Here is a 15,442-nt window from a genome sequence, read left to right as displayed (position 1 = left end):
GTCTATATACACACACGATATTTTACAAGAATTGTGATATATACACATTGTTCTGGGACTCAAGTTTTTGGTACATAGGAATGTATTTGAGATCTTTCCGCAGCACTTCATAGAGTTCTGTGCAGTGTTGTTGTTTTTTTTAACTTGAAACTTTTAGAGCAAGAACCACTCCCTGTTGTCTTATGCTTGCTGACTTCACATATTTTATATTATTTGCCTTCTCTGAAGGCATTTGTATTTTTAACCCCTGGCTTGGGTGCCTACTAAGTTATGTAGCCTGGAATGAAGGCCCTTTATGATCACCACGTATATTATGTAATAATATTTGCTCTAACCATTTTCTTTTTAGTTTTGATGAAGCAAGAACACAAAGAAGAGGTTGACTTGTCTTCAGTTCCAGCATTGTCTGTGCCTCATCCTGCCCAGACCCAGAGGCCTTCCTCAGACACAGGACACCCACGTGACAGTGTACTGTCAACACAGAGAAGCTTGGTTTGTCCCATTCAACAAACATATGCATCCATGGTAACTTCATCTCATCTGCCACAGTTGCAGTGTAGGGATGAAAGTTCTGGTAAAGAACAGCATATGATACCTTCTTCTGTCATGCACCAGCCTTTTCAAGTCACATCAACACCTCCTTTGGGGTCTTCCTATCAGCCTATGCAAACTAATGTTGTGTACAACGGACCAACTTGTCTTCCAGTTAATGCTGCCTCTAGTCAAGAATATGATCCGGTTTTGTTTCCACAAGATGCACCTCTTCCTAGTTTAATAAATCTTGGCTGTCAGCCGCCGTCATCCATACCTTTTCATTCTTCAAATTCAGGCCCAGCAGGACATCTCTTAGCCCACACAGCTCATTCGGTGCAGACCCTGCCTCACCTGCAGTCAGTGGGATTCCATTGTTCAAACACAGGACAAAGATCTCTTTCTTCTCCAGGGGCTGACCAGGTCACAGGCCAGCCTTCCCCTCAGTTACAACCCATTACGTATGGTCCTTCACATTCAGGGTCTGCTACAACTGCTTCCCCAGGAGCCTCGCATCCCCTGGCTAGTTCACCACTTTCTGGGCCACCATCTCCTCAGCTACAGCCTATGCCTTACCAATCTCCTAGCTCAGGAACTGCCTCATCACCGTCTCTAGCCACCAGAATGCATTCTGGACAGCACTCAACTCAAGCACAAAGTACAGGCCAGGGAGGTCTTTCTGCACCTTCATCCTTAATCTGTCACAATTTGTGTGATCCAGCTTCATTTCCACCTGATGAAGCAACTGTGAACATTAAGCCTGAACCTGAAGAGCAAGAACCTAACTTTTCAACAATTGGTCTGCAGGACATCACTTTAGATGATGGTAAGTTCATCTTTATATTCTTGAAGCAGTGAAAATCTGGGAACTTCCTTCTCTGATAGTCATTAAAAAATCATCAGGGATTGCTTATTGGCATATGGCATGTGGTTGGGTTTTTAAATTTTTTTGTAATATTTGTTGTCACTAGAAACATGTTAATCTATGACTTTGAGAATAGATGTGAAAATCTATGCTTTAAAATCTACTTTACCACTAATATCTGTTGCAAAGGGTGAGACTTGAATGATAGCCCATTACCCATTTGTGATGGAACTAAGGAGATGAGATTTATTGGGCATCTCTTCTTTCTGATAGTATAGTGAGGTCTCAGTGTCTGGAGAATGGAATTCAGTAAATATTGCTGAATGGCATCTATTTGGAAGGCACACAGTTAGATGCCAGAAATACTAGGAATGTGTTTGAATGGAGTTCCTGTCCTTGAGGAGACTCACACAAGTAAAGAGCGGTGGTGCCCCCTCTCCACCCAGCTTGCTGAGTCAGATAGTGGTGATGGTACAAGACCTGTTGGCACCAGGATAAAGAGCTGTTTATATGAATGTAGCAAGTTGACAAATAGACCTCTGCTTTTAAATTAGAGAACATACTTTGGAATACTAGTTATTTCAATAGTTGAAAATTCCCCAACATAGCATTTTTAGGAAATAATTTTAGACTTTATTCTTGGCTTTATTGTTTATATGGTAGTGAATTTTTTTCTAAATAGGAATTTAGTGAAAGCTGCTGGTAACAGTTCAATATGAAAATTCTGAAGATTCTGTATTTTCTGTATAGAAAATAATTTTAAGCTAGCCATCTTACACATCTGGAGCAGCTGAATTTACTACTTAGTTGCAAAGCTAGTATTAAATCCCAAATGCCAAGCATAAAGAAAAAGGAAGGTAAATAAAATGTGGCATTCCCACTCCCAGGGCTTTCACCAGATCGGTACATGACTGACTGATCTGCAGTGGGTCTGAGTTACTTACAATCAAGGTCTAAAAGAAGCACATTAGGAGATAATCAGAGAGATTCCATAAGAAGAATTCAGCAGTGGGGCAACTGGCTGGCTTAGTCAGTAGAGCATGGGATTCCTGATCTCAGGGTCATGTGTTTGAGCTTCATGTTGGACCTAGAGCTTACTTAAAAGAAAAAAAAAAAAAAAAGGATTCACCAAAGCTTCCTTGAGGAGATGATATTTGAGAGCCAAGTCTTAGAGGATGAGTATATGTTTTCAGTAAATGAGTATCAGAGGGCAAATCAGACAACATAAGCAGAAATGGAGCTGTGTCTGGGAAAGCATCACTGGATGGAGGGCAAATGGCATAGTAAAAGATGGCTTTCAGAGCCATAAGGGGATGTGCCAAGTCATTTGTGTGTAAACAGAAGATACAGTTGGCCCTTGAACACCTTGGGGACTAGGGACACCCACCCTCTCTCAGTCAAAGAATCCGTTTATAACTGTCAACTCCCCAGCAACTTAATTACTGATAGTCTGCTGTTGATTGGAAGCCTCAGTGATAACATAACCAATCAGTTAACATACTATTTTGTATGTTATAGGTATTTTATACTATATTCTTAGAGTAAAGTAAACTAAAGCAAAGAAAACGATATTAAGAAGATCATAAGGAAGGGGTGCCTGGGTGGCTTAGTCGGTTAAGCGTCTACCTTTGACTCCGGTCATGATCTCAGGGTCCTGGGATGGAGCCTTGAGTTGGACTCCCCACTCAGCGGGGAGTCTGCTTCTTTCTCTTCCTCTGCCCCTCCCCCTGCTCGTTCTCTCTCTCTCTCTCTCTCTCAAATAAATAAAAATCTTTTAAAAAAATAAAGAAAATCGGGACACCTGGGTGGCACAGGTGAATAAGCGTCTGCCTTCAGCTCAGAACCCTGGGATCGGGTCCCACATCAGCTCCTTACTCAGCTAGGAGCCTGCTTCTCCCTCTGCCTGCTGCTCCCCCTCCTTGTTCTCTCTTTCTCTTTCTCTCTTTCTCAGTCTCTGACAAATAAATACATAAAATCTTTAAAAAATAATAAAAATAAAATCATAAAGAAGAGAAAATGTAAAAAAAAAATCTCCATATAAATGGATTCTTGCGACTGAAACCCAAGTTTTTGTTATTGTTGTTATTTTAAGATTTATTTATTAGAGAGTGTGCCTCTGGCAGAGGGAGAGACTCTTTTAGGCAGACTCCCCACTGAGTGTGGAGCCCGATTCAGGGCTCGATCCCATGACCCATGAGATCATGACCTAAACCAAAACCAGGAGTCAGATGCTCAGCGAACTGAGTCAGCCAGGTGCTGCAGAATCCATGTTATTCAAGATTCAACTGTATATGTGTAAACTGAAACAACACCTACAATTTGCGTAGTATTTTCCTATTCATTATTTCTTTTAATCCTTATTAATCCTCTGTCTCTGAGACAGTGATCATGTAGCAAATTGGGCTTTCTGAAGGTGACACAACTGATAAGTAGCAGGCTGAGACTGGAATAACATTTTTTCAGTCTAATCTTTTTTCTTGCAGCATTATAGTTGCCTCCTAACAGCAGCTGGCCATAGTGGTTAGAACTCTGTGCTAAAGGGCATCCCTTTAAAACCCCCCAAAAAAGGTTTTTTTTTTTTGTTTTGTTTTGTTTTTTTAATTCCTAAAGGAACATGTGTGCTGCACTTCATTGCATGAACACATGTTCACAGCTGTATCTAATCTGTCACAGTTGTGTTGGGAGTACCTTGAGGGCTCTGATATTAAGTGTCTTACTCTTCTCTTTATGCATAGCTGGCATTAAGTGTCACTGCCTACTCAATAATGATGAACACCAGCTAGAAAGACTTCTGCTTTGATGCAAAACAGATTTGAAATAAGTTAAGGCTTTTTCAAATAGACATAAATTTTTAAATGTTACCTATTCATTCTTTTGGCAGTTTTAGACTATTCATAGTGCTTTTAAGATTTATATTTAGAATTTGAATCCTGAGACAAGGGGTAAGACCTTGAGTGATAACCTGCCACGTGTTTGTGATAGAACTGAAGACATGAGATTTATTGGACACATCTCAGTGTATTCCAGCTCATTTTTTTTCCATATGAGGACTTTTTTCTTCTAAAAAGGGACCAAAGGTAATGGAACTTGATTTTTCTAGTTTATCAGAGTTTGAGTGATATTTTGGGGCCAACAAATTGGAACTTCTAGAAAGGTTTTGTGAAAAGTTTATTTTACCCTTTGAATATGTTAAAATACGTTGCCAAAACAAGGAATCTGGAAAGATGAGGCCTAGGAGGGGAAGTATAAAAAAATTTTCATTTTTGCTCCATTCATTATATAGGCCACACAATCAAGAAAAGTTCCCAGATTGTAGCCCTACAAAAGATGAAGTCTCTATTGAATTCTCTCTTTGCCACCTGTCATAAGACCTGATAGAAGGTCGGTGCTGCTAGCAGTATTTAAAGGGGGAGGGACTAAAATGCACGCCTGGGCACCTTGGATCATTAGAAGTTTGATATTTGCCAGCTGACTCATTGATAATGTTATTTTGATTTGCCTTTGAAGGTAAAATTCTAGGTACTTAGTCCTACAATTTTGCAAAGTTTTTATACAAATTTATTAAAAAACAATAACATCTCTCATAGGCCTGGAACTCCATAGCACTTGAATGTCCCCTTTCTGGTTAGCTTTAAAAGGAAGCCATAGGGGCACCTATGTGGCTCAGTTGGTTAAGTATCTGCCTTCAGTTCAGGTTATGATCTCAGGGTCCTGGGATCCAGCCCTGTGTTGGGCTTCCAGCTCAGCAGGGAATCTGCTTCTCCCTCTTCTGCTCCTCACACCCCTCATGGTCTCTTTCTCTCTCTCTCTCTCTCAAATAAATAAATAAATAAATAATCTTTAAAAATAAAAATAAAAGGAAGCCATAAGACATGCCAAAAAGGATTAGAAGTACTTAAGGCGAACTTTGCAGTTAGTTTAACCTCAGGTTTTATATTAACTTTTCTATATTGTGTTAAGTTGTTTTTTTTTTAAGATTTTATTTATTTATTTGACAGAGAGAGACACAGCGAGAGAGGGAACACAAGCAGGGGGAGGGGGAGAGGGAGAAGCAGGCTTCCTGCTGAGCAGGGAGCCTGATGCTGGGCTCCATCCCAGGACCCTGGGAGCATGACCTGAGCCCAAGGCAGATGCTTTAAGACTGAGCCACCCAGGCACCCCTATATTATAGTGTTAAATATTAAGTACAAAGTAATTTCCATTCCACAATTAGAAGACACAAATAATTTTTTTTTAATTTGTGTTATACTAGTTAAATATACTTACCACCTAATCCTAAGAACTTCTGTTAACCATATTTCTGTTTTAGAGTGCCTGAGTGGCTCAGTCAGTTAAGTGTCCAACTCTTGATTTCGGCTTAAGTCATAATCTCAGGGTTCTAAGATCAAGCCTGTATCAGGCATCACACTGGGCATAGAGCCTGCTTAAGGTTCTCTCTGTCTCTCTCCCTTTCCTACAGTTGAGTTTTTTCCTCTCTCACTCTCTGCCCTCTTAAAAAAATAATAATAAAATAAAAGTAAATTTAAAAATAAAAATAAATGAAAATCACATTAAAGATTTTAAAAGATTAAAGATAAAATATCCTTTTTATTTTGTAATTTTTAAATAGAGGGAGTCAGGAATCATTCAGTTATTACTTGACTTATTTTTAGAAATGTGGACATTTAACACCTTAATTTTTTATTATAAATTTAGAGACATTTAATAGAGATGATACTAGTGTGCCTCAGCTCAGAAATTGAAAACTTACAGACCTACAAACACCTCTAATACAGCTCCCTCATTTTATAGGTGAAGAATCTGGGTTTTACAGAGCCTATGATTTTGGTCCAGGGTAACACACAGTTAATAGAATATAAAGACTGAAACCAAGTCTCCTGGCTCCTAATTCAGTACTTCAGGTATTTTTCCAGTGTCTGTAATCATGTTTCTCATTGGTCTGTGAATGAGACTGCAGATGTACAGCAGTAGAATATTGAAAGAAACTGCCATTTTCTCTGTCGAGCTTCAGTTTGTGAGAGGGGCCGGGGCAAACTTAAGATTGTAGATTCCCAAGGGCACCTCGGTGGCTCAGTCGGTTTAAGTGTCTGACTCTTGATTTCGCTCAGGTCCTGATCTCAGGGTTGTGAGGTCAGATCCCATGTTGGGCTTCCCGCTCAGTGAGGAATCTGCTTCCCTTCATCCCCATGTCCCCTGTTGTCACTCTCTCACAAAAAAAAAAAGGGGCGAGGGGCACCTGAGTGGCTCGGTGGGTTAAAGCCTCTGCCTTCAGCTCAGGTCATGATCCCATAGTCCTGGGATCGAGCCCCACATCGGGCTCTCTGCTCAGCAGGGAGCCTGCTTCCTCCTCTTTATCTGCCTGCGTCTCTGCCTACTTGTGATCTCTGTCTGTCAAATAAATAAAATCTTTTAAAAAAAAAACAAAAACAAATAAAAACTCACTATAAAGAAGTTTGTTTTGTTTTGTTTTCAATTTTATTTATTTGTCAGAGAGAGCACAAACAGGGGGACCAGCAGGCAGAGGGAGAAGCAGGCTCCTTGTTGAGCAAGCAGCCCGATGTGGGACTCGAGCCCAGGACCCTGGGATCAGGACCTGAGCCGAAGGCAAATGGTTAACTGACTGAGGCACCCAGGCCTTAGTTCCAGATTCTCAGTATAAAGAAGTTTTAAAGGCTCTCTAGTCCATCCTCTTTCACACTGGAGTTCATACCTGGTATTCTTAATGATACTGTATTCCTCTGTACCTTTCTCTTTGCCTTCTTTGGAACATCTCAGGGCCTTTTGAGTTCTAGCTGCCCTTACTTTATGTGGGCTCTGATGCCTCTGGAATCATGGAGAACAAATCTAATCCTTCTTGTAATAGCCCTACACATTTGTGAAATCTTGATCTCTTTCCTGATCTTAAAAACACCCCAGCAACCTCACCTGTCCCTCACCCTTACCAACCTCTGCTTGACCCTAGTGTTGTAGTTCCTTTTTGTAGTGCAGTATATAGAAAGGAGCACCTGTAGCCAGCTCTGAGGGATTTAGAACTGTTCTCTTCCTTGTTCAGAAGGCCTTATTTATCAATACAGTCTGAAGTCAGGGGATTTTCTTAGCTCCATCTTACTGTTGATTTAGTGAGTCATAAGTACTGCTATATCACATCCTTTCTCTCCCCACTCCCTACCCCTTAGGTTTTGCCTATGTTGTTTTTGGAACCCAACACTAAACTTTATAAGTATCCTTGTTCAGTTTCATTGAGGTGATTTTGGCCCCTCATGTTAACCTTGCAAGCTCAGTAGAGTCTATTTCAGCGTCATATGACTCCCTACCCAAGGCATATTCTTTAGGGAAATAACAACAGCAAGGGCGCCTGGGTGGCTCAGTGGGTTAAGCCTCTGTCTTTGGCTTAGGTCATGATCCCAGGGTCCTGGGATCGAGCCCTGCATTGGGCTCTCTGCTCAGCGGGGAGCCTGCTTCCCCCTTTCTCTGTCTACTTGTGATCTCTCTCTGTGTCAAATAAATAAATAAAATCTTGAAAAAAAGTAACAACAGAATACTGATTTTTACCAAGTGATGTTTTCTTTCAAGAAGTGTCTTGGGGGGGTGCCTTGGTGGCTCAGTCGATTAAGGATATGCCTTCAGCTCAGAATCCTGGGATTGAGCCCTGCATCCGGCTCCCCGCTCAGTGGGGAGTCTGCTTCTCCCTCTGCCCCTCCACACCACTCATGCTCATGGTCTCTCTCTTGCTCTCTATTTGAAAAAGAAAAAAAAGAAAGGCCTCTTGGAAGGCTGTGATACTACTTTTTTATCCAATTTAGGGCATTTTTCAAAAATCTTTTGCTACTTCTTTTTTTCTTTGTACCACTGTGCCTGCTTGAAAAGTATGCTCTCTACATCTATAAAATTATCAGTGAGTTTGTACTTGTATTCGTATTCCTGGAGCTGTAACTTTTCCTAAACATTGCAGTGCATTATAGTGTGTATGTCTCAGTCTTTGGACCAAACAATACACGTTTAACCAGTACAGAAATATAGACTTGTCACAGCTGTGTTTTAAGCATTTTAATTAAGATTATAGTATTGTTAAACTAGATTGCCTTTGACCTTTAAATCCAAGCCCATTTAATTTGTGACTGAACTGAATCCAGTTACAGCTTTCCATTAGAATCCTTCAATTCCCTCTTGTCCTCTTTTGTTCCCAAACTAACAGAGCTGCAGCTGCAGCCTTTCAGCAGAGAAAAGGGTACACGTTAAATATAGCCTGACCTGCTGCTCTGGTGAAAACTGACACGCCTGCTTGCAGGCTCTGTGCAGTGACATGCTGATCCTGAATGTAGGGCAGTTGCTAATACGACTGTAAACAGGGACTTTAGACATGACCTCAGATGCTGCAGTTCTGCATATAAGTAACAAGCAGAAGGGCCTGCTTTGAAGTAGCAAGGGAGGGATAAACAAAAGATTTAGGATGGGGAAAGTAGGAGGCTGGTGTGGAGGAGCAGAGGTAAGTATTGTCAGTGTTGTATTCTACCTGTTGGATATTAGTTTCATTGGTATTTATTATATTTAAACAAAACAATAAAGCCATGTATGTAGTCAGTGGTGAGAGGGGTCACAAATAAAATACTTAATGACTTTGGGGCAGTGAGGTGGAGGGAGGTAGATGGTATTGAACTTTGTCCTTTAACTGGGACTTTGGGTACCTCATGAATCCTCTTCTGGGAAGCATGCGTGTAGTGTCCAGCATCAGCATATTTATGAGAATAACTCCAGAGGCAGGAAATTCCCGTAAATAATGCCCATGTAAGCTTTGGATAGTGGCTTATGCGGAATGGACCATGACGGGGATTCAGGATCTTAGACATAGGGACTCTTGGGTATAGGATAAGAACATTTAATTTTCAGAGACAGTGAAGCAACTGTAAGCATTTGAAAGAATTTTTAATTTCTTATTTAAATGTATCTATGTACCTCCACAGACACAAATTAATTCTACTCCATTTCAACAAAAATTTTTCTTTGAATGAACTTGACACTGAAATTTGTACCTAAACTAAGAAAAATCCAAGAGAGGCTATCACTAACTAACATATATATCAGCATATCAGAAGTCTTCAAAAGAGGGTGCCTGGGTGGCTCAGTGGTTAAGCATCTGCCCTCGGCTCAGGTCATGATCCCACTGGGATCATGTCCCACATTGAGTCCCACATCGGGCTCCCAGCTTAGCAGGAAGCCTGCTTCTCCCTCTCCCACTCCCCCTGCTTGTGTTCCCTCTCTCGCTGTGTCTCTCTCTGTGATATAAATAAATCTTAAAAAAAAAAAAAAAGTAAAAAAAAGTCTTCAAAAGTTAACTTCAAGAAGTATATTTAAAAATAACTAATGGGGGGGGGGCGCCTGGGTGGCTCAGTGGGTTAAAGCCTCTGCCTTCGGCTCAGGTCATGATCCCAGGGTCCTGGGATCGAGCCCCGCATTGGGCTCTCTGCTCAGCAGGGAGCCTGCTTCCTCCCCTCTCTCTGCCTGCCTCTCTGCCTACTTGTGATCTCTCTCTGTCAAATAAGTAAATAAAAATCTTTAAAAAAAAAAAAAAAACTAATAGGGGTGTCTCGCTGGCTCGTCATTAAACGTCTGCCTTCGGCTCAGGTCATGATCCTAAGGTCCTGGGATCGAACCCCACATTGGGCTCCCTGCTCCGCAGGAAACCTGCTTCTCCTTCTCCCACTCCCCCTGCTTGTGTTCCTGCTCTTGCTATCTTTCTGTCAAATAACTAAATAAAATATTTTAATTAATTAATGAAGGGCACCTGTGTGCCTCAGTTGGTTAAACAATTGCCTTTGGCTCAGGTCATGATCCCAGAGTCCCAGAATCGAGTCCCACATCCAGCTCCCAGCTCTGTGGAAAGTCTGTTTCTCTCTCTGACCTTCTCCCCTCTCATGCTGTCATCACTCTCTCTCTCAAATAAATAAAATCTTTTATTTATTTATTTATTTTTAAAAAGATTTTATTTATTTATTTGACAGAGAGAGAGATTTATTTATTTGACAGAGAGACAGGCAGAGAGGCAGGAGGAGAGAGAGGAGGAAGCAGGCTCCCTGCTGAGCAGAGAGCCCGATCCCAAGACCCTGAGATCATGACCTGAGCCAAAGGCAGAGGCTTAACCCACTGAGCCACGCAGGTACCCCTAAATAAAATCTTTAAAAAAAATAATGAATGAATTGTGGTTCTTATTCTTGATAATAAAACATGTTTTGCGCTCAGTGCTAGCCATTTTGCTAGTGTAACAGTAGCTCATTAGTTCTTCCCAACAATCTGTGAAAAATAAATTACTAGTTTTATTTTTTAGAGAAGTGGCTCAGAACGCTTAACTACTTTCCCAGTGTTACATGGCCATAAACACTGGGACTGGCATTTGAATCTAAGTCTGCCTGAAATTTAGATTGTCTCAAACGTTTAGTGGTTTCTGAAATAGCTATAATTGATTACTTTATGTAATCTCACCTTTGTAAACACAATAAACGTAGTAACTTCCTTGTGTCTGTCATGTCTAAGGTACAAAGCCAGTGTCTAAAGCTGTACTCAATTTTAAAAATTTGTATCTTGTTTTTGAGTTCCTTTGGAGAAGGATCATTCACAAAGTCAAAAATACTTTAAGTGAGAAATAAATTTTCAGCTCACCAGTTCAGCTTTTATGGTTTGGTGGTAATTGGTAATTGTCTGGCTTTGTGTGACAAGGTTACCTCTAGCCATGGATCTTAGCTTTTGATAAAACGTAGGTTGAATATACTCAAGTAATTCTTTTCTGCTTGAAGATGTCTGACTTTTTTTGTTGTTGTTGTTGTTTTTTAACATTACCTACCATTAACCTGTCTTATCTGTGCAGGAAGAAAAGTATCAAACTCTTAAGTTCTGGTGGAAGATAGGGTATGGTTGAGAGTGATGGGACAGACATTCTAGCTTTACATATGCAAGAATTAGAACAAATTAAGTCCCTTATTATCATATTGTATATTTAAGCATCTGTAAGTGGTTTTATGTAGAATGAGAATTTTAAAATTTGACTGCATTTGTGTTTCTAAAGATATAAACATTGGTTTTTGGGGTGCCTGGGTGGCTCAGTTGTTAAACATCTGCTTTCAGCTCAGGTATGATCCCAGGGTCCTGGGATGGAGCCCTACATCGGGCTCTCTGCTCAGTGGGGATCCTGCTTCTCCTTCTCTTGCTTCCCCTACTTGTGTTCCCTCTCTAGCTGTCTCTCTGTGTCAGATAAATAAATTCTTAAAAAAAAAAATTAGGGATGCCTGGGTGGCTCAGTGGGTTAAAGCCTCTGCCTTCAGCTCAGGTCATGATCTCAGGGTCCTGGGATCGAGCGCTGCATCTCTGTTCAGCAGGGAGCCTGCTTCCTGCCTGCCTCTCTGCCTACTTGTGATCTCTCTCTGTCAAATAAATAAATAAAATATTTTAAAAAAATAAAAATAAAAATGAACGTTTGTATTTGAAAAAGTCATACATTCATATGTTAAAAATGCCAAAGGTTATAATACAGTACATACACAGAAATTTTTCCCTCCTATGTACATTAATTGTCCTCTGTATGGACAGTTGGAATTACCAGGTTCTTGGCTGTCACTTCAAGGGTATTTTATGCATTTATAAGCAATTGTATACATTTTTTCCTTATTTTTACTAATGTTATGCATTTTGCTTTTCGCATATATTCAGTCTTGGAAATTTTCAGTACTGTAACAAAAACTTAATTGGAAGATATTTTTAATAGAATATTCCATAATATAGCTGTACCTTTAATAAGTACAATAAAAAACTGTTTATAAATGTAATTTCCTATCTTTTTATAGATACCTGTGTATGTGTATATGATAAATGCCTAGACGTGAGATTGCTAGACAGTTTTGAGAAAGATTGTCAGATGTCTTTCGTAAAAATTGTACCAATTTACATTGCCACTGGCATTTTGAGAAGGTATCTGTTTCTCTTACTCCTTCACCAACACATTCTGCTGTCAGACATCTTATTTGCCAGTGGGTTAAGTGGAAAACAGCTTCTAAGTATAATTTTAGTTTACATTTCACTTAGGAGTTAAGCTACTGTACCTTTTTACATGCTGAAGAGAAAATCTTTGTCACAAATTTGTCATCTCTGTTGGTATTTACATCTCTGTTGGTACTTACTTTTCTATTAGATTATTGATCCTTGTCTTACTGATTTATAGAATGTAGAAGCCCTTTATGTGTTAAGTTCCTAAGCTCATTGAGCTATGAGTTAACAAAATCTTTCCCAATGTAACATGAATTCTTCCCATGAAGAATTTTTTTTACATTTATATAACTTTTTTTTAAGATTTATTAATTTATTAGAGAGAGAGAGAGAGCAGACACATGAGCAGGGCAGGGGGAGGGAGAGAATCCCAAGCAGACTCCCCACTGAGCACAGATCCTGACAGGAGGCCCAATCCGATCCCAAGATCACTGACCTGAGCCAAAACCAACAGTTGGATGCGTAACTAACCAAGCTATCCAGGCACCGCTACATTTATATAACTTCTGAATCATTTGTTTTGTTTCCCATAGCTTCCATGATTTTTTAAATCTTTAATGATCAGGAATTTATTTTGGTGGAATGTATGAGGAATTGATCCAATATTACTTTTTTCAGATGTCTACCTAGTTGTGTCCTTTTATGTCTGGCTTATTTCACTTAATATATTAGAGGTTCAGTCATGTCCTGTAATGGAGTATCCAATTTCTTTCCTTTTTATGGATGAATAATATTACATTGTATATATAGTCACATTTTGTTTTTCCCCTTCATCTGGTGAAAGACACTTATTTGTTTCTACCTTTTGGCTGTTGTGAATAATGCTATGAACATTGGTGTATAGGAATCTGAATTTTCACTTCTGTTAGGTATCCTAGAGTGAAATTGTTGGGTTATATGGACATTGTTCAACTTTTTGAGTAACTGCCAAATTGGCATTTTTCTCACGGTGGCTATACCATTTTACATTTACAATGTATGAAGGTTCTGAGGCACCTAGGTGGTTCATTCGGTTAAGCATCTGCCTTTGACTCAGGTCATGATCCCTGAGTCCTAGGATGGAGCCCTATATGGGGCTTCCCACTCAGCAGGGAGCCTGCTTCTTCTGCCTTGGTCTCTCCATCCTGCTCATGCTCTCTGTTAAAATAAAATCCTTCTTTTTTTTTTTTTTTAAGATTTATTTATTTATTTAGAGTTTTATTTATTTATTTTGAGAGAGTGTGTGTGTGAGTGGTGGGGAGAGGGGGTAGAGGGAGAAACTCTTTCAAGCATATTCCTCACTGAACAAGGAACCCAACGTGGGGCTCGATCCCGTAACCCGTAAGATCATGACCTGAGGTGAAATTAAGAGAGTCAGACACTCAACCAACTGAGCCAACCAGGTGCCCCAATAAATAAAATCTTAAGGGGCGCCTGGGTGGGTCGGTGGGTTAAAGCCTCTGCCTTCCACTCAGGTCATAATCTCAGGGTCCTGGGATTGAGCCCTGCATCAGGCTCTCTGCTCAGCATGGAGCCTGCTCCCCCCCCCCCACCTGCCTCTCTGCCTACTTGTGATTTCTGTCAAATAAAAAAATAAAATCTTTAAAAAAATAAATAAATAAAATAAAATCTTAAAAAACCCCCAGTACATGAGGGTTCTAATTTCTCTACTTCCTTGTCAACACTTGTTATTTTCCATTTTAAAGTAATAATGGCCATACTGAAAGGATATGAGGTGGTATCTCATTGTGGCTTTGATCTGCATTTCCCTAATAACTAATGATGTTGGGCACCTTTTCCTGAGCTTATTGGTCATTTCTGTTTCTTCTCTTGAAAAATGTCTAGTCAAGGGGCGCTTGGGTGGCTCAGTGGGTTAAAGCCTCTGTCTTCGGCTCAGGTCATGGTCCCAGGGTCCTGGGATTGAGCCCCGCATCTGCATCGGGCTTTCTTCCCATCCGGCTTTCTTCTCAGCGGGGAGTCTGCTTCCTCATCTCTCTCTGCCTGCCTCTCTGCCTACTTGTGATCTCTGTTTGTCAAATGAATAAATAAAATCTTTATAAAAAAAGAAAAAAAGAATAATGTCTGGTCAAGTCTTTAGCCATTTTTTTCATTGTTTTTGTTGTTGAGTTATAGGAGTTCTTTATATATTTTGAATATTAAGCTCTTATCAGATATATTATTTATAAATATTTTCTCCCATTCTTTGTGTTCTCTCTTCACTCTCTTGATAGTGTCCTTTGATGGTTTAATTTTGATAAGGTCCTATTTATCTGTGTTTTCTTTTATTGCCTGTGCTTTTAGTGTTATATTTAAATCATTGCCTAATCCAAGGTCATGAAGATTTGCCCTGTGTTTTCTTCTTCTTAGAATTATAGGGATGGGGCGCCTGGGTGGCTCAGTGTGTTAAGCCTCTGCCTTCAGCTCAGGTCATGATCTCAGGGTCCTGGGATCAAGCCCCACATCAGGCTCTCTGCTCAGCGGGAAGCCTGCTTCCCTCTCCTCTCTTTGCCTGCCTCTGCCTACTTGTGATCTCTCTGTCAAATAAATAAATAAAATCTTAAAAAAAAAAAAAGAATTATAAGGATGCCTGGATGGCTCAATCAGTTAAGCTTCTGCCTTCAGCTCAGGTCATGATCCCAGGGTTCTGGGATTCTGTGCCACATCGGGCTTCTTGCTTGGCGGGGAGCCTGCTTTTCCCTCTGCCCATCTCCCTGCTTGTGTGCGCTTACTCTCGCTCTCTATCTCTGACAAATAAAATCTTAAAAAAAAAAAAAGTTTTATAATTTTAGCTCTTTTGGGGGCACCTGGGTGGCTCACTCAGTTAAGGGTCTGCCTTTGGCTCAGGTTATAATCCCAGTGTCCTGGGATCAAGCCCCACATGGCCTCTCCGCTCATTAGGGAGCCTGCTTCTCCTCTCCCTCTGCCTCCTGCTCTGCCTACTTGTGCTCACTCGCTCTCTGTCAAATAAATAAAATCTTTTAAAAAAGTTTTACTTCTTTTGTTTAAATGTCTGATCCATTTTAAGTTAACTTTGTA

At 40.3% G+C, this 15,442-nt stretch overlaps 1 protein-coding gene across 1 annotated transcript in view; it reads left to right on the top strand.

The window, feature by feature from the left end:
- The window catches only part of NFATC3 (nuclear factor of activated T cells 3), a 125,597-nt gene that overhangs the window by 95,592 nt on the left and 14,563 nt on the right, over positions 1–15,442 (top strand). Inside the window, 1 exon segment of the mRNA XM_080828223.1 lies at positions 350–1,357. Coding sequence (XP_080684349.1) covers positions 350–1,357 — 1,008 coding nt within the window.

This window comes from Martes martes (assembly GCF_963455335.1).
Source record: "Martes martes genome assembly, chromosome: 17".
In the NCBI taxonomy this organism is placed as follows: domain Eukaryota; kingdom Metazoa; phylum Chordata; class Mammalia; order Carnivora; family Mustelidae; genus Martes; species Martes martes.
The sequence above is the reverse complement of the archived record's forward strand: the minus strand, read 5'-3'. Positions and strand labels throughout refer to the sequence as shown.